At 47.9% G+C, this 18750-nt stretch overlaps 1 protein-coding gene across 1 annotated transcript in view; it reads left to right on the top strand.

Annotated features, from left to right (window-relative positions):
• Positions 1-18750, top strand: part of LOC111141029 (SPARC/osteonectin, cwcv and kazal like domains proteoglycan 1) — a 498494-nt gene that overhangs the window by 347679 nt on the left and 132065 nt on the right. The window contains exon 3 of the mRNA XM_022493359.1: positions 523-637. Within this exon, the coding sequence (XP_022349067.1) occupies positions 523-637 (115 nt within the window). The remainder of the gene's footprint in view (positions 1-522; positions 638-18750) is intronic.

Consider the following 18750-nt stretch of genomic DNA (forward strand, 5'->3'; position numbering starts at 1 on the left):
TACCAGAACTTTGTGTGGCACAGAACGGTCTTGCACATCCTGAAGTTGTCCCCAAATTTAAAATAAGCATGGATGCACACAGTCCATGTTGATGGAACCGGGGCCAAAAAAAAAAACTCTGTCCTCAAGGACTTTTGTAGTTGCAGGGAATAAGTAAAGGTAGGCGTAGGTGAAGTCATAAAAAGCAATTGCAGACAAATGACGAGAGAAGGAAAAGTAGCTCTTGGTCCTTGGAGCATGTAAGCTTCTAGGATTTTTAAAGTAATTCCTGCTTGAGATGGAGATGCTGAAACTCCCCAAAGCACAAAGGAATCACTACCCTGATGTTGAAGAAGCGCATGTGCACAGATACAGAATTCCCCCTGGTTTGGGGATTCATTCCGATCCCCATCAGCCGAAGAAAATAGCATGCAGTGCAAACACATGGTCCGTTTATTTCCCACTTGTTTATTTGAGTAGAAAGAAAAATTAAACTTCCCTGGAGGTCCTAACCCCCGCCTCTTCTTGTTCTTTTTGCCTTAGCCCTGGACCCATCCAAAGACCCCTGCCTGAAGGTGAAATGCAGCCCTCACAAAGTATGCGTGACCCAGGACTACCAGACGGCCCTGTGTGTCAGCCGCAAGCACCTGTTCCCCAGGTAAGGCAGGGGGCTGGGAGGCCCGCTCCAGCTGACAGATCTGGGGGTACCCAGTGTCTGACTGGGGGACAGTGGTGGTGGGGGGAGGAGAGAACATGTTTCTGTCACTATTTCTTTTTAAAAAGATTTTGTTTGTTTATGAGAGAGAGAGAGAGAGAGCACAAGTTGGGGGCAGAGGGAGAGGGAGAAGCAGATTTCCCACGGAGCAGGGAACCCAAGGCGGGGCTTGATCCCAGGACCCCAGGATTATGACCTGAGCCAAAGGCAGACACTTAGCCAACTGAACCACATGGGTGTCCCTTGTCATCCTTTAATATGGTGTATGGTGCCTGTAGTCCTGCTGGGTATGAATCTCAATTCTCAAACACAGATTTGCAAAGAATTTCAATATCTGTATTTGCTTTAAATCAACTTTATATGTCTCTGAGCCCACATCTGAGCAGACGAACAGAAAATCCCTTCTTGGTCATTGTGAGAACCATTCCTCCTTCCAGAATGACCCCAGAGATCCAGGAAGCTTATAGCCAAGGAAACAGAGTCTGAGCCTTTTATCTTTTGGTGACCACGGACCTGCTTCCTGTGGTAACGCTTTGAGGTTTCTCAAGGTCTGCGGGCTGTCGGCTTTCATGACCGTATAGATGTGGGCATCTTTGTCAGGCCGGGGTTTGGGTCCTTCCTCCTCAGGCGCACTGCACCACCATTCCTCCTGAGAACATGTCTTACTATTTTCTCAGTCTGCAGCACCCGGTCTCCCTTCTTCCCCAGCCCGGGGGAGGTAGGTCTCCTCACTCTCCTTTAGGATCCTTAAAGCCTTTACCTCTTGCCTTCTCCCAGCTTTGTCCATCTAGTGGGCTTAGGCTTTTGTAGATGACAGAGAGAACCTTTGAATTTGGCCTACTTGTGCATTCAGTCCTACAGAAATATTCGAAGCAAGAACCAGCACATGCACGCACACGTGCACACACACATACGCGTGTGCAAGGCTTCCTTTACCAGTGGGGTTGGGTGGGTGGAGGTGGGAGAAAGGTGATTTCAGTGCCTCATCTCCCTTCTTCCTGTACTGCTATATGGTGGAGAAGTATAGCGATGGGCCTCGGAGTCATCCCACTGGTTTTAGATATGACCGTGTGCTCTGCCGTGACCTCAGGTGGGGAACACAGCCTTCCTGGGACTTGATTCCCACCAAAATGCACCTCCTATCACTTTTGCTTGTTAATTCCACTTTGCCCCTGGGACCATGTAGGCTGTCCTGTCCCTTCCTGCACTTCTTGAAGTCTAAGCAGTGCTGGTCCCTTTGGCTGCTCCTCTTGGGACAGGTTCTAATTTCTTTCCTTCAGTTCTCTAAGTGGCTTTCTCTGAACTGCCCGGGAAGCCCCATCACGGTCCAGCACAGAGACCACCGGGAGCTGAGCCCTCACCCTTTCTGCCTCTGCAGACCTCGTCCCCGCAGCTCCTCACCCTGCCTCCACGATCACCTAAAACCAGTCATCCTTTGTCTCTGTAAGACTGAGATGCGAGGTATAATGGGTTCTGCTCTTCCCTGCAGACTGGAGCATTCTCCCTGGAAGTAAAGGCGGATGTCATCCCCAAACCCCTACCCTGTGTCAGGCGTGGTGCTCAGAAGAACTTTGAGTTCTTCTAGCCATTTTGTCAAGTTGGTATTTGTTGTTGTCTCCGCTCTGAAGACGAGAGAAGTGAGACAGAGAGAGGCAGTAGCAATTGGCTTAGGTACCCAGAAAGTGGCAGCCATGATTCAAACCCAGGACCGTCCAACTCCAAAGCTGATGTTTCCCATGACTGCCATACATTGGCCTCTCCGTTTTTCCTGTCCTCATCTGTTTGTTCATTTTCTGTCATTTAACCGAAAGGTATCAAGTACCTACCATGTGCCAGACTCGCGTTACCCACTGAAGCTACGCGCTCCGTTACTCTCAAGGAAAATCAAGTTAACTGTGGAGTGGGATGTACAAAAAGTTGGTTGTTGTTATTACTAGAAAATGTTCATAAGGCATATGAACTCTGAGAAAACTAGACTAGATTCTCCAGCTGCACGTGATTTCTTCCTTCTCTGTCGGTGGTGAGATGAAGACTCTTTTGCCACAAATACCCAAATGCCCTTTTTGGGATAGTGCTCCAGATTTCAGCCGTCGGGTTGTGTATGTGTGTGTACGGATGTATAACATGAATAGTCTCTTGCCTGTTTCCTCCTGGAATGTGGCCCCTCTGGGAGTGCCGTGTAATTGTCAGCATTACGCTCCAGTCTGCGCAAGGGGGAGGCAGAAACCGGGCATGTCTAGGGGGTGAGCGGTGTGTCCCCGCGTGGGAAGCACCACCACTTGTTTGCTTGGGTTCCAAGTGTAACCCTCATCTCCCACCTCTCCTGATGGCCACAGAGTTATAGTGACTAAGAGCAAGGATTTGGGAATGAGCCCAAGCTGGGCTCTGTTCCTAGGCTGACTGCTTCCTTCCTCTGTGACCTTGGCAAGTCACTGTACCTTTCTGAATTTGTGCATTTTCATCTGCAAAGTGGATTTAATGAAAGCACTCACCCATCCCTCTTTCCTTTTCCTTGGGATACATCCTCTAGGGACTCTTCAAGAGAGAGTTTCCAGGTAATAAGTGTCGCTAGTCCCTGCACGGGGTATTTTGTGCACGCACGTCCTTGTGTGAGAGTTCAGTGGGATGCATGTGCGTCAGGAACACAGTGTAGACTCACATTGTGACGGCTCGTCTTCCAGTTGCTAAAACAATTATGATCATCGTTATTGCTACTGTCTCGTTCATTCTGGAAGGTCAGCCAGGAAAGCCCACAGTAGCATGCTCCTGAGAAGAAGGTAGCCTCCTCCAGGTGCCCTCCCACCTTCCCAGCCTGACTGTGCCTGCTTCTCCTTCCTTTTGGAGGAAGCTGTGAGGTTCAGCATGAGGATTACAGTGTCGTTTCTGCTGCCCTCTTTGTGATTCACAGCAGGTAAGGACTAAGAAGATGACTGCATTTCTCATGATAGGGACCTTTTGTTCATTGGAAAAACAGCCCCAAGAGGAGGCTGTGATTGAGACAGCATGCCTACTCCCTTAGCAGGATTTGGGAGGTGGTCTGAGCCGGGGAAGGTTGGCAGTGGTGTTGGCTCCGGCTGTGGGCCCACCCTCCCCCGCTCCCTCTCGGAGGCTGAATTGGTCGGCCCGCCATATCAGCCGAGCACACACCTCTTCCTAGGGTCTTGGACACCTTCCCAGATGAAACATCTGTCCTGCCACATTCTACTTCAGGGGTCCCCTCTGACCAGGGAGACAGTGTTGACAACTCTATTTATTCGTCCATCAGGGAAGTAATCTTTCCCTCCGTGAAACATCTGTAGACAATCCCATCAGCCAGTCTGGCCTCTGCAGCAGCTCAAGAGGCAAACCCCGGGTGCCAGATCGGCAGCAGCACACACACATGGAGAAGCGGCTGGGCCAGCCGTGGGCTGATTACGAGTGAGGCTCCAGACTTCAGCAGTCTTGTCAAGTGTATTGAGAGAGAGGACAGTGAGCATGTCAGCGAGAAAATTTCATTAGCTTTCCTTGCCCGTGGAGAGGGAGTGAATGGGGAAGCTGTTTAACATTCACATCTGTGAGCACCAAGTGTCTGGGAGGACAGGCCGCCATTTTGGTGGGCGGCCAAGTGGGGGAAACCGGCCTCCCTCGGCTGGAGTTCACCTCTTTAGAGTGGTGTTTGGATTCTGGTTTGCATCTGGTCTCATCCAGAGGCTTCAACTACTTCCATGTTCTCTTTGGAGAGAAAATCTTTGTTTCGTCTCTTCCTGCTGTTGAGCCACACTGAGCAGTCTAGGGAGAAGGTGAATTCTTGGTAGCGTGTTCACCTTTTAGGTTCTACAAAGGGGCCATTTATGCATTTCAGAGCCCTGTGAAGGCTGCCCAGAGCTGGAAAGCCTTCTCTGAGATGACTTTTTAAAAATATCTGAATTGATTTTTGATATAGCAATCTTTGATGCTTATTACGACAAACACTAAAGATACAGAAAAGTAAAAAGAAATGGGAAATAGGCAATGGTTGCACAAGCAAAGAACAGTAATTAAACATTCCTCCTATTCTTTTTTCTAGTCAATGGGTTTTATCCATTGGTTTGTTTCTGGTAAAACTTGATCATCGAGTGATGCCTATCTTATAAATAAAGATTTGTATTGGGTTCTCTTCAGTTAATTTTTATAAATCAGTATCTTTGTGATACTATAACTCTTTGTAGATACAAATTTTATAGACTGTCATAATGTAGTATACAGAAGATTAACTTGAAATGGATCATAGACCTAAATATGAGTTAAGAATATAAAACTTCTGATAGAAAACAGGAGTAGTAACCTTGGGTTTGACAGAGATTTCTTAATTAGGGCACAGAAACATCATGAACTATAAAAGGAAGAGATAATAATAAAAAATAAAAACAAATTGGATTTCATCAAAACTGATCTTCAGAACACATAGTAACAAAAGGATAAGCCATACTAAGGGAAGATATTTATGAAACACAGGTCTGAGAAGAGGTTTGTATCTGGATTATGCAATGAAAACATCTGTCCCTACAAACACTCACTCATGAATATTTGTAGCAGTTTTACTTGTAATAGCCAATATCTAGAAGCAACCTCAAATGTCCATCAGCAGGTGAAGGGTTAAACAAATTGTGGTACATCCATACAGTGGATCACGACTCAGCAATAAAAAGAGATAGGCTATTGATGCATTCAGTAGCATGGATAAGTTTGCTAATAACTCTGCTGAGTGAAAGGGCATCGTCCAGAAAAAGAGTATATATGCCATGAGTTCTGTTTACCTGAAATCCTAGAGAATGCAGGCTAATCTGTGGTAGCAGAACACAGAGCATTGGTTGTCTGGGAGAACAGTTCAGTGGGGTGTCTGAGCAGTCTTTAAAGCTAGATAATGCAGAGTGGATCTGTCGGGAAATAGTCACACTCTGGGTTTCGATGCCAAAAATGCCACCAGCAAAAGAACTCTTGGGGGAAGAAGACTTTTTAAGGCAACAATGTATCATTCTCCCTGACTTAGATTTTGGGCTTTCTTAAAGGAAATGCCCTCTCAGGAAACAGGGGTGGACAGAAAGCCATACAACCCACAGAGGGCTCTGCTCATAGGGATTCTCTGCCCATCAAGATGGCTGGTTCTGATTTATTGCTCTGGGTGGGTGGGGGCTAAGGGTATGATTCTCCCTACAGAGTGATGAACATTGATTTTACCTCTCTGTTGCCATTGATTTTCATTTGGAGAATGGAAAATTGAAGCATTTGTTTTAAGCCTTGCAGACAAGCAACATTCTCGAATTCGGCCAGTGCATTGTGAGCGGGAGGAAAGGGTGTCAGGATGGGACTTAGAACATCTGAGCGTACCCTTGGAAGCCTTCTGGGAGCAGTGGGAACTAATCTGTTTTTAAATAAGGAGCCGACGGCCAGTCTTCCCAGTGGGGCTAGGCCTCTCTAACGTAATGGCCCTTTATCTCCGCTTCCTAATTATCTGGAATAACAACGAATTCTCTGCACCGGTGAAGAATTCAGATTGAGTCCAGGCTCGTGGTGCTGTAGACCAATTTGAGAGCTTTCTGTCTTTTATGTGAACTTGGAAAAAAAAGAATCAAAGTGTTTGAGGTCAGAGAGAAGTACATGACAGAATGTGCCTCAAATACCAAACTCTCAGAGGATATTTGAAAGGATGATGGTTATTTCATCTCAGTTTTGTTTTACAACAAAGTGCTGCCTCCTGCTACAGGGGCTTTGAATGGGTTGATTATACGCACACATACCTGGCTCGGTTTGGAAGATGCACGGCCACGTGCAAAGTGGGTGATTCCTCGGTGTCTGCATGGCAATCTCATACTTTCTCCAACTCCAGGCCTTGCCCGTGACTGAAGTGTGATCATGCTTGCATTCCTTGTTTACGTTTCCATCTTGATAAAGCTCACGTTTCTTCTCCCGGGGGCCCAAGCGTTGCCTTGTGTTCTGTTTTAACCTCATGGGATCTTCCCTTTCCCTGCTCTGGGCCCAGGTAGAGTGCTGATGAGAGCTTGGCGCTGTTTATAGGCCGGTGGTGGAAATTATGGAGCTGAGTTTTGGGTTTGAGCCCACTTCTAAATCAGCCACCTTATTAAACAGGAAAACCGTCACTGGGATCTCTTGACTTGGGGTCACTGAGGCCAACAAGGGGAGAGTGGTTGATTCAAGAGATGCCATTTCTTGACCACCTGCCATGTTAGGCACACTCGGTGGAACAGAGCTTGCTGACTTCTCACAGCAGTCGGAGAGGTCTGTGTTATGATCCCCATTGTATGGATGGGATTACTGACGTCCTGTCAGTAACTCCTTTCCTGGCCAAGGGCCCGCCAGGGATGGATTTGAACCAGAATGGAGGAATACCACAGGGCCCCTCTGCTGCATGAGTCAAAGGTATGAGCTCTCGCTGTCTAGTTTGCCTTTTCCGTCAGAGCTGAAGCCCACCTGTCACCCAGCCAACCTGCCGACCTACTCCTGGCCCGAGGGGTCCTGTGCTTGAGCTGGTGCCCTTCTGTCCTAACTTGTGTCACCAACAGAGCCATCATTGGGGGCATGGCAGACACCCATTTCCACCTTTTCTATGCCCACAGTGGTCATTCTGGGTTCATTTTTCCCCTCGCTGGTTTATCCAAAGGTCGTCATTGAAACCACATGTCACTTAAACATAAGAGATACTTACTTACTTTCAACCGCAGCCTTTTTTTCCTTTTCCTTTTTTTTTTTTCTCCCCCCAATGGAAGTATTGTATGCCTCTGCCTGGAAGGACCTAGCTGCTCCTGGGGACTTCAGTGAGCAAGATTTCATAACTCAAGCAAGCCAGTTACCTTCTGTGTTCCTTTGTTTTTCTCTCTGAAATTGAGAGTATTGATTACACGAGCTTGACAAGAGCAGCACAGAGTAAAAAGCAATTCATAATGGAGATGTGAGTAATTGCGTAGAATTTTTAGTCCCTTGGAACAAAGGGGACAGAGTGAGAGGCAGAAATTACTTTGTGAGGTGGATTCACTAGGTGAGTTTTAGGAGCACATTAAAATCATGACAGTGAGTACATTTTTCCAGACCCAAATTTGCCCCTGCCTTGATCCCCCCACCCCACTTTTTTTTTTTTAACTTTATTGCCAGTGCCCCACGGGTTAGACGGAGGGCAAATGAGGGCAATTACCGAGTGAGTGCTCCCAGCAGAGTCTGATGGCATCTTGCCGGCTGGACAGTTTTTTCTGAGTGTGATTTTTAAGGACAGGAGCCTCTGCTCTACCTGAGCCCTTTCCGGCCCCCGCCACCCATGGCCACATGCTCCTTTCTCCCTCCCAAGTTGCACTGCTCGAGATCTTTCCAAAGAGGGTAGTTTGTGTTTCCCATTGACCCCAATGCATTGGATTGTTGTCTCTCTATCTCTCTCTCTCTCTCTCTCTCTTTTTTGAGCCATATTTTCTCTATAGGAGATTGAAAAGGTTTTATCGTTGAATTCCCAATATGTGCATGTGCCCAGATACAAAGTTGCTGGAAAGCTAGGAAACTGAAAGTGTGTGGAGCTGGGCCAGGCACAGACGTTCATGCCGCCCTCTCAACTCCTCCCTCTGTGTCTGTCAGAGATCCCGTGTGCGCTAGGCTGCTCTGCGGTCCTCCCCGGGACGACGGACTGTGGTTGCTGTGTTGATTGCTGTTCTTGCCTGTTAAGAAATGGACAGAGAGGCATGTTTCATGCATCAGATTTAAGTGGATTTAGAAAGCGGAGGTTGAGGTGGGTGTGCGGGTTTTGAAGAGGTAATCACTAGATGTGATTTCCACAGGGGCTCAGGGCGTGCTGGGAAGCACACAGGTGTGAAGCATTACATTAGCACGTTCATCCCTAAATACTAGGAAACAGACAAGCTCCAGCCCCCTCAACCCCGTGACTCACTGAAGATGTTCCATTGCCCACACATTCTGGGGACCCTTTATGGTATCCAGAGAGAGGAGTATCCAGGTATCCCAGTGTGGGGAGAGGGTTGGGGGACAAAGCCTCTGTGGCCCCTCACAGAACACATCATCTTCTTTTACAAAAGGGGTCAGACTGAATTTTCCCACTTAAACGAACTTCTGCTTTAATTTTCTGAAATCTCTTTCCGTTGCCTCTGTTATTAATAAATCTGCTGTGGCCTGCTTGCTTTTCTGCCAAAACTCATGATCCCAACTCGTAGGTTTTCAGTTTAGACATTTTATATCAGATTAATTCAACCCATGAACCCATGAAAGACATTCTTGATGGGTATCGGGCACCCCAGTAGGGCCCATCTGGGGGCACTGACCATGCAGGTTATGGGGCCAGGAAATGGACTGAGGATGATTTAGATGGGCATCCGAGGCTATCTTTAGAAGTATTTTGTTTTAAATAGAATGTTCTCAGGCTAATGTCCTGTCTTTAATGTTCCTTATGGAGAGGGTGGGAAGAGGGCGAGGCCCTCCACGCACAGAGGGACAGGAGAGATGAAAGTTAATTAGTTGGGGGACTTTGCCACCTTTCCAAGGCATTCTTAAATGATGTTTTTAATGGGCTCACACTGAAACGGATGCAGGTCTGTTACAGAGCTGGGAAAGGCCCTCCTTCCAGTCTGCCTGCCTGTCCGTGATCTTGCCACAGCTGGACGTGCTGGTGTGTCCTGTTTTCCACTGAACTGGGAGTGTTGCTTTCCATCACCTAGTGGGAAAGAGGAAGCCCCGCCTCCAACCTCCCCCGGCAATCAGTAATTTCTAGGTAGAGGGCAAGATGGCAGGGCTCAGGTCCAGCCTGGAATTTGAGCCTTCATCTGCAGATGCCAGGGGAGGCCATCCATGAACGCAGCGATGCTGATAAAAGGCTTGAGGACTCGGATCTCTCCTGTCATAATTTTGGCAGGATGAGCCCTCGGGAAACAGCTCACGTACACCGGTGATGGTGGGTTAAAGGTCCTTAATTCAGAACCCTCTAAGTTGGAGTCTGTGATAATTTCTTGATTTAGCAAATATTTATGGTGCCTTCTATTTGCCAGACCCTGCTGTGTGTTTGGAATTCTGCGATGAAGGGGCATGATCTCGCCTTATGGAGAGCAAAGTCTACAGGAGAAAGGAGATAAAAAGGAAATTAAGTGTCTAATAAACTGTCATAAGCACTAGGTAGGGTACGAACAGGGTGTCCTAACAGAATCCCTTTAGCTGGTTGAACGTGGGCATGCTGGGGAGGTGAAAGGTGAAAGGTGCCAGCTGGGCAAAGAGTAGGGAGAAGTGTTCTGTGTGTGTTCACGTGATGCTCCTGCACATCTCATTGAAGCTTGTGGCCTAGGCGAGGAGATGGGAGACAAAGATTGTATATAATGAAAGCTAGAAAATTAAAAAAAAAAAAAACAAAACCCAAAACATGGAATAAAGTTAAAGTTCCAAGATGCGGGCAACCATTTCCAGCTGCAGTTAGATTGGGACAAGGGTGGGAGGTAGAGAAAGGGCAGCGTTCCCTAGTATTTCTAGTGGTATAAGAGCACATGAGCACAGTGTGGCTCACGCACGTTGGGACTTGCTTAGCAGAGATGGGAGGGCAGGGGGGCAGGGCAAGGTGGCCCCGAAGCCCATCTACTATCCAAGGGCCACTCTGCCCTCAAGACACTTGCCTACACAAAATCTCCATTTCCTTATTAAGTGCTGACTTGCACCCTAGCCTGGGGCATCGTGACAAGGAAGCAGTAGGCATAGTGCTGGCACATAGTAGGTGCTCAATAAAGGTGAGTCTCCCATCCGAGTCTCTAGTTCCTCAGTGAACACCTAGATGGAGGAATAAACCTTGCAGACCTTGCAGAGTCGCTCGGGCCTACGTGAGGTCACACATGCAAAGGCCCTATTATTTGTAACATTCCGAATGGTATCAATTTTCATTATTGGTGAGTTCCTTACTGGCAGAGCGCCCTTGCTCCTCATTAGCTCGTTCTCCTACCTGCACCACCCACACTCTGGGGCATAGGCTCAGGTCTGGGTACATGTTCGGGACGTATTGAACGAATGAATGCGTCACGTAACTCTAGAAAGAGGCTGGAGGTGCATAGTCAGGCTGGTGTCTTTAATTAGAAGCTCTGAGAGGTCAGCGAGTGAGTCACAAAGCGGTGCTCCAGGTCATGTCAGGGCTGTTCATAGGAGGGCAGAGCGTATCCCATTTCCCCTTATAGAGCCTACCATCCTCTTGACTGTCCAGGAAAATGCTCTGATGGAGCCCGTGAATTCCCACAGGGAAGCCGGAGGCAGCATGTGTGTGAAAGTGGTCTTGTTATTATGGGGAAGGAGCAAATGTACTCCAGACTCCATACTCCATACTCCGTCCTCACCTGGTGGCCTGCTCCCGTGGCACCCTGCCTCTTTGCCCGCCTTCGCTCTCAGCTGAAGGGCCCATTCCCCCGGGCCACAGGCTTGGCCTTGGAGGGGATAAGGGGTCATCTGTCTTACAGACCCCTCGAGTCTCTCAGAGCTGGAGGTCTGTTCTTCAGAGGTGCTGCAGAAGGGCCTTTAAATCTGCCTACAGGAAGGAGGGGACACATGCTGGGCAACCGGTCTGGCAGCCACCATGAGCGGGGCCTCCCTAGATTGGCACTTCTCTCCCGCAGCTCCCCCGAGAGCAACCGGACTCAATTCATCCTCCTCCTTCATCCAGGAGTCTTGCACGCTCCAGAATCTCTTCTCTGTGAAGTCTGACTCCTCTCTCTCTTGTCGCGTGGGATTGGCCCTTCCTGCCCTCCAGAATAAGAAGGGCTGCTTGTCGCCCATGATGCCTGCGCAGCCAGGAGGAAGGCCAGCAAGGCAGCAGGCATTGTTCTCTTGGGTCCTTCTCTGACCTGGAGAGAGGCCTGGTGCACAGAGGCTGGGCGATGAGCTCCCTACTGCCGGAAGAGCCTTGGGCCTCCAGTGTGAACTCACAGTGCCCCTGACAACCGATTGGAACACAATGGGGTGACATTTGATTTCCTGCTAATCTACTCACTCTCCAACTTCACCAGTTCTCTCTGTGCCATTTTTTCATCTGGTATTATGGGCCCAAGTTGGATCATTGCTGTTCATTACTCTGTTGATGACTGTAGACCTTTGGTGGCATGTCTAAACACTTGGCATCAGATTGATAGCTGGTAGATATGTGCAGAGGAGAGGGTTGGGGTAATGGAGTGATGGTCCTGGCAGGGTCCTGTTGATAGGAGTGTGAATTGGTACATTTCTGGTGGGCGTTTTGGCCTCATTGATCCCATGATTCCACTTTGGAAAATCTATCTCATAGAACTTGAGAGAGAGGCACATTAAGATTTGTCTACAAAAGTGTTCAGTGCACTTGACTACAATATCGTAGAAATGGAGACAACCTCCTCACTGTCCAGTCATAGAAGAATGTTTACGCCAATCATCGTGTGCTTTCTGGAGAATCCCTTTCCTCTAGGGTACCTCTGCCTGAACTCTTGTGGTATTGGGCGCCTCCTTCCCCAGCCCTCTCAGACAGACACCCTGTCTCACTGTGTGAGGCGTCTTCCTTACAGTGACTTGAATGGTTTTCCTGTTGGTAACGTCTGTGTGTTGGTCCAGGTTCTGCTGTGGAATAGCACTGGGACCAACGGATTTATCATTCCCTGTGCCAGTGCATTCTGGAGCATCCCATCTGTCTGTGGGAAGGGCTGGGAACCTGATTGAGGATAGCTCAGAGTGACTGGTTGTGAAGAGCTGCAGGGCACATCCAAGGGACTTGGAACAGGGGACAGACGTGCTCGGAAGAAGGGGACGCGGTGTCTGAGGTAGCCTCAGGGGGAGGTGGCATGTGAGTGGCTGCTTGCATGAGGGCGGGGGGATCGTGGCAGTGGAAGCTAAGTGTTCAAGAAGACCCATGCCAAGTATTCACAACATTCCCCACCAATGAAGGCCGCAGAGCTTTGGCAAGATTCCAGCTTCTTTCCCGTGACACTGTGAAGAAAGCTTCCAGATCAGGGGCAAAGTGATGGTGCTGATGGGGCTCTTTCTGCCTCCCACAGTGCTTCTGGGGCATGGCCGGCTGTGGACGGCGTGTGGACGGCGTGTGGATGATGGTGCTCAGTTCCTCCAGTGCCGGGTGCCTGTCAGCTTCCTGTCTCCGGCCCTGTCCTCCAAACCGCAGTGTCCCCAACGTCATACTGTCTCCCCACTTCTGCTTCATTTCGCTCGCTTGTTCTTCCCAAGGTCGATCATACCGGCCACCTCAGGACACGGTGCTTTGTTGCTGGTGACTAGGAAACAAGAGTGGGCATCCTTTCTCTCATACACACACCCACAGTCATGAGTTGTCCTCCCAGGAATGCCAGCTTGTGTTCTCTAAGATGAGAGCAGAACCAATGGTGGTCTTGCGTGTGCTTGCCCTCACCCTGGTCTGCACACCTGAGCTTACAGACAGTAAGCTGGAAGCCCTGTTAGCAGAGCCTTTCATTGTTAGGGCCCCTCCTACAAACAGTCAAGATCATGAATGCTCAAGGAAGGAAGCCAAATGAAATTCTCGGCCTTGGGCTTGCTTGCTTATCATTTGATTTTTTTTTTCCCAATTAGCGTTTCTATTGCTAATGATTTCCATTAAGATCTCAGAGCTGGAAAGGGACCTGTCTTTACTGGGCCAGCACACAAAGAAGAGCAGTAAAGCCAGACAGGAATGCCGAAGGTCAGTGGGTAATAGTCACAATTTCTTTGCTGCTCCCTTTTAGGAAGAAAAAGGTTTTTAAAACTGAGTACTCCGCTCTCCACTGTCCTGCGGGAGTAAAGAAAGCTCAGCTGCTCACTTGTATTTCCCTAATAGCTTGCCATGACACTGCTGGCCTGGCATTTTCCTTCAATAAGCAGAATCTTAGTTGGGCCCTGTGTGGGTACATGTGTCGTCCACGCATGTGGACGGTGGACGCGTGTAAGTCCCTGCGGCCAGGTTCCTGCACGGAGCTGAACTCTGTCTCTGCCTCTCGGAGCCCCTTGGCGCCTCTGGCCCAGCTCTGTCACTCTCTTAATGGGAGAGGACTGCAGACTGGAGTCTCCAACCCCTCAGTGGAATTTACATAATCACATCAGCCTGCTAATCTTCCTGATCTGATCCTGAAACACCGAGAGTGGGGTCTTGGCTAAAAGTAGGTTTGATGAGGATCCTGGACATAGATATTCGCTTTCAAGTACAGGAAATGTTGATATCAAGTAATGTCTAGAAATGTGAGATAGATGAGAGATCTGTGTCATCTGGCAGGTTCCTTGTCTTCCTGCCTTTTGTGCGCTTTTGGCCACACACATGGCTTCCGACACTCGGAAACCAGGAACGGCTGGGTGTGGGGGGGCTCTGAAGTGGACAGCACCTTGCTTCTGCGTAGGGATGTTTTGGATAAGGTAGCAGTCTGTGAGAATCTTCAACGTCTCAAGAGTTAAGGTAACACCTACCTCACATCAGTGTCGATGTTCAGAGTGATTAAATGTGATCCTTACCCTTTAGTAAGAGGGGTGACATGTGATATGTATTAGAGAAGTCTGTCACTTACAGCGCTAGCATCATCTTTGAATTCTTTGCCCAATTTCTGGCACGTTAGCAGGTACTTACTGTTTATTGAAAAAGTACAGATTGTGTTTAGAATCCTAGCCGTGTTTAGAAGATTTATACCTTCAGTTTTGATAGCTTTCCTTGAACAAATGCTCAACATAACTTGAAATTTTAGTTTGGATACAGTGATCTGACCTCTGAGGCTCCCCTGAAACCTTTGAGACCTGGTCACCTTTATCTAGGTGAACTAAGTCCCTTTTTTCCCCAGCAGAGAGAGAGAGACAGAAGAGCACAAGCAGGGGGCTCTGGCAGGCAGAGGGGGATGCAGGCTCCCTGCTGAGCAGGGAGCCGAATATGGGACTCGATCCCAGGACCCTAGGATCATGAGCTGAGCCGAAGGTAGATGTTTAACTGACTGAGAGCCCCAGGCACCCTTAAACCACCCCAGCTTCTTTAAACATGACTGGAGGCATGGGGACTGGCAGTCAGGTGTGGGTTTGGCAACCTGTAGTTCTTAAAAAATTGTGAAAAATCATTCCTTTTTTTTTTTTTTTTTTTTTTTTTTTTAAGAGTTGGAACAAATGAGACCAGCAGCACAGGGTTGTCAGAGAGTCAGGCAATAGCCATGTAGAGTCACCAGGCAGAGGTTCCCTTTCTCAGACCCTCAGGCCTCCCTTGCCTTCTTTATGACCTTGAATTTATTTACATGGTCATGTAGTATTTTTGGAAACTCTCACCTGGCTCTTCACCCTGCTCATCTAGGAGGAGTCGAGGCATCCCCACCTGCCTCGACCAGAACACAGCTCAGGTGACAGGCAGGTCATGGAGCCTCGGGGTAACCTTTACCCACACCTTAGAAAGATGTTTTTGCTTTTGGAATTGCTTGTGTACCAGGCACATAATTTTTTGGTGGCCCTGATTCTACTCTAGAACTGTAAAATCACACTTTTCCCGTGGGATTGAAAGCGCTTTACAAGCCCTGTCAATGATGCTCTAGAATCATGCCTGTGAACTGATGGCTCTCTCCTTACTTCTGGGGTTTGCGTATCTCTTCTGAGGTGTTTGCGCTGTGACTTGGAATATGTCCCAAGCTTCACCGACCTTACTTGGGTCAACTCCGATGGGGGGAAGCTACAGAGAGGTGCTGGCTTTCCTGGGGTGCACAGGCCAGCTTGAATCAGTGAATCAGGGGCAAATGGGACCCATCCTGGGAGCATGGTTCTTCCCATCTCCACAGGTCTGTTCTGGTCCTGAAGTATCCCCAGCTTACTCCCCAACACACCTTCCCATGTTCCACCATGCCTCTTCTCCCTCTTGGGGATGAGGGGAGGGGTAAATGAGACACATTACTGTGTAAAGGGCTTAAGACAATGCCTGGAACTAGAGAGCTTAAAACATGTTAGTCCCTCTTGGTGGTAGTAATAATAATAGCATCAGGATAAGAGTAAGTCCTCACTAAATGCCTAGCTCCTGTTACTATGTGTTTGCCCTTTTAAATTTCAAACATCTGTACACAGCACGTCTTTGTACCACGTGGGTGCCCAGTGGCACTCAGGACACCCCTAGGCACACCCTGGTGACTCCAGGCATACTGAGACCTCTTCCTCTTTTCCTCTAATGGACATCTGTTCATTAGGAAGACGGGGCGCTCTTGGGAAAGGATCTTCCATCTGTAATCTTCTTCCTTTGGAAGAGGATGGAGACTGTTGAGCCCACAGATACCACGATGGAGAATGTCTGACATGAGAGCTTGTCTCTGTCATCAAAGCAGCTTTTGTAAATGACACAGGCCATTATGCTCTCCCTGTGCAATTTTATGACACTTTGTATAATGACTTGAATAACCCTAACAACGGAGGAATTATAGCACCATTTTACATGACAGATTATTTCAGTGGTTAACATGTTTTTCATTTCAATTAACATTCATTATTTTGTCCCTGGTTCAAAATAGCCACCACGTTAGCTCTCTGAGTATCTTCCATCCTTGTTTTAGAAGCAATTAGTTCGGATTTTGCCAACAAATTCAGTGTTGTTTTTGGATGGGCAGTTTGATGTTAACCAGGGAGTACAAGGCTTGTGATGCTGGCTGCCAGCAGCCAAACACCGGGATTGCTGGAAAGGGGCCCTTCTTGGGTGGGTCCTTCATGGCTCTGAGCTCACAATTCTCCTTTAGAAAGCTGATGAGAGAAACAGACACAGGACGGAAGAAAAGGTCCTGGGATGGTGACCGGCTCTTCCATAAGTCTCAGTCTCTCCCTTCTATAAAATGGGGTAATGACAGTAACCACTGTCAGAGGGTCGTGGGGTAGGAGGAGTCAGGGAGATGTGTTCAGGGCCCTTAGACAGTCAGGTGGCTGTCCCACAAAACCACTGAAGGCTTGCTACTACTGTTACTCTCTGGACTTGCTTTACTCTTTGACCCACAGTTCACACAGAGTAGAGCAGTTTTATCTCAAGTTATGCATGCCTGGTAGAATACCAGGGTGTTAGACAGTAAAGGGCCTTTCTTCAATAACCAAAAGAAAAAAAATTAACAAGGCTACATAGGCCCTTAGCAGCCCCCGCCCCCAGTATATCCTTAAATTGTTTTTGGACACTTAAAAAGTTTTTGAACATTGTTGAATTTCATCGTGTGGGTGGATGTCAGGAAATGTATACCTGCCCATCTCTCACCAAAAAAAATTCTTCCGTGTCTGTCCTGCACCTGTTTTGCCTTAGGCCTTGGCTCTGGTCCTCCTTTGGCCATGGCCAAGTGAAATGCTGGGCCACAACTGATGTCATCATTGACCTCGTTGGTGTCAACTGTGGGGAACCGGCAGGAGAGAGGACTTGCCCTGATGGGTGAGGGTCAGGATATCTGAGTGAGCAGTGGCAGGGCCCCATGGTTAGCAAGAGTGAGTAATTCCTGGTATGTAGACTTGAAGGGTAAGGTTGACATTTCTGAGAACTAGGACTGGAATGTGTTGGAAAGAGTGGTCACAGTCTGGCAGTCTTGGTTGTCACTGCTGCCCTCTTGGAAGAGTGTGAGTTGCTCTTGTAAATAATACACCTAGGATATGTTTCTTTACATACTATGCTGAGGAGAAATCCTCTGAGCAGTGTTCCAAAGAATCATTTCAGAACGGAGTAAATCTTGAAATTGAGACTGTCGACGTGCGATTCTATGCTGTGCTGTTCCCTTGCCGGAAGATCCAAAGGTCCTATCATTCGAGTACGACCCAGTTGTGTTTGCTGATAATTTCCATTGTTTGAATTTTCACTTCAAGGTATATTTCTTTATAATTAATACTAAACTTAATATTTCCTGTATTTAAAAAAAGCATGTGAGTGCTGTGAAGAATGTAGAAAACCTTACTATTTTAGCAATTCTTGAGGATTCCTGAGAATTCTGATTTCTTATTCCTAAATCCTAAAAATTGATATCTGCTGGGAATTTGGAACCACCACATCCGAGGTCCTTATCCAGTTTGGGAGGCAGTCTGACCTCTGGACTAGGAGGAACCTTCAGCCCTGAGGAGCAGAGCAAGAGTTCCCTCCACCCACTTCTCAGTTGTCTTTAGAAAAAAAAAATTTTTTTAAGAAAGAATGCTGTCTACATCTTTTTTAAAAATTTTTATTTTATTTTTTCAGTGTTCCAAGATGCACCACACCCAGTGCTCCATGCAATCCATGCCCTCCTTAATACCCACCACCAGGCCCTCCCAACCCCCCACCCCCACCCCTCCAAAACCCTCAGTTTGTTTCTCAGAGTCCACAGTCTCTCATGGTTCATCTCCCCCTCTGATTTCCCCCAACTCCCCAACTCACTCCTCCTCTCCTTCACCCAATGTCCTCCATGTTACTCCTTATGCTTTGCTAATCTTTTTTTTTTTTTTTAATCAAGTTTGACTTAGGATTTCTGAGTCTGTTGAATTCTTGGTGTTTAAAACCACGTGATAGTTTGTCTTCTTGTTAATGCTGATAATTTCCAGAAATAAAAGGAGGAAGTTCTAGAGGTTCAGATTAATAAATTCACCTTTTTCACTGAATAAACTCACGTGTTGAGGGTTGACCATATTTCCAAGCCCCAGGAGCACAAAAATGGTAAGACCCAGTGACTACCCTTGAGGCGTGCACAGTGCACTGAGGATGGTAGACTCAAAAAGAATTGCTTTACACTGAGTGGATGTCACAGCTGTGTTGGAACCGGGGTAATAATGGAACATTACTGGAACAAATGATGTCACCATCACTTCTCCTTGAGGTCACGCTCACAGGTTCAGGAGAGATACCATGAAGGGCAGTTGACTTGAAGCTGGAACGAGGGTCGGACATCTTCCAGGCAGGCAGAAAGTGTGCAGTCATGTAGACTTGGTGTTGGCATGGCTCATACAAGAAACATGGAGGAGGCTCATAGGGCCGGCTGGAGTTGGGTCAGTAGGACTGAGGGGTGGGAGAAAGTGGTGAGGGCAGAAAGGGGAGGCGTCCAGGATGGGTTCTATGGCTTTTAGCCTAAGTCTGCCCCCACATCCTATCAGAGTAATCATAGTCACTTAACTTTTGG

The sequence above is a fragment of the Enhydra lutris genome, unplaced genomic scaffold, assembly GCF_002288905.1.
Source record: "Enhydra lutris kenyoni isolate GAN:26980312 unplaced genomic scaffold, ASM228890v2 scaffoldscaffold5, whole genome shotgun sequence".
NCBI lineage: Eukaryota > Metazoa > Chordata > Mammalia > Carnivora > Mustelidae > Enhydra > Enhydra lutris.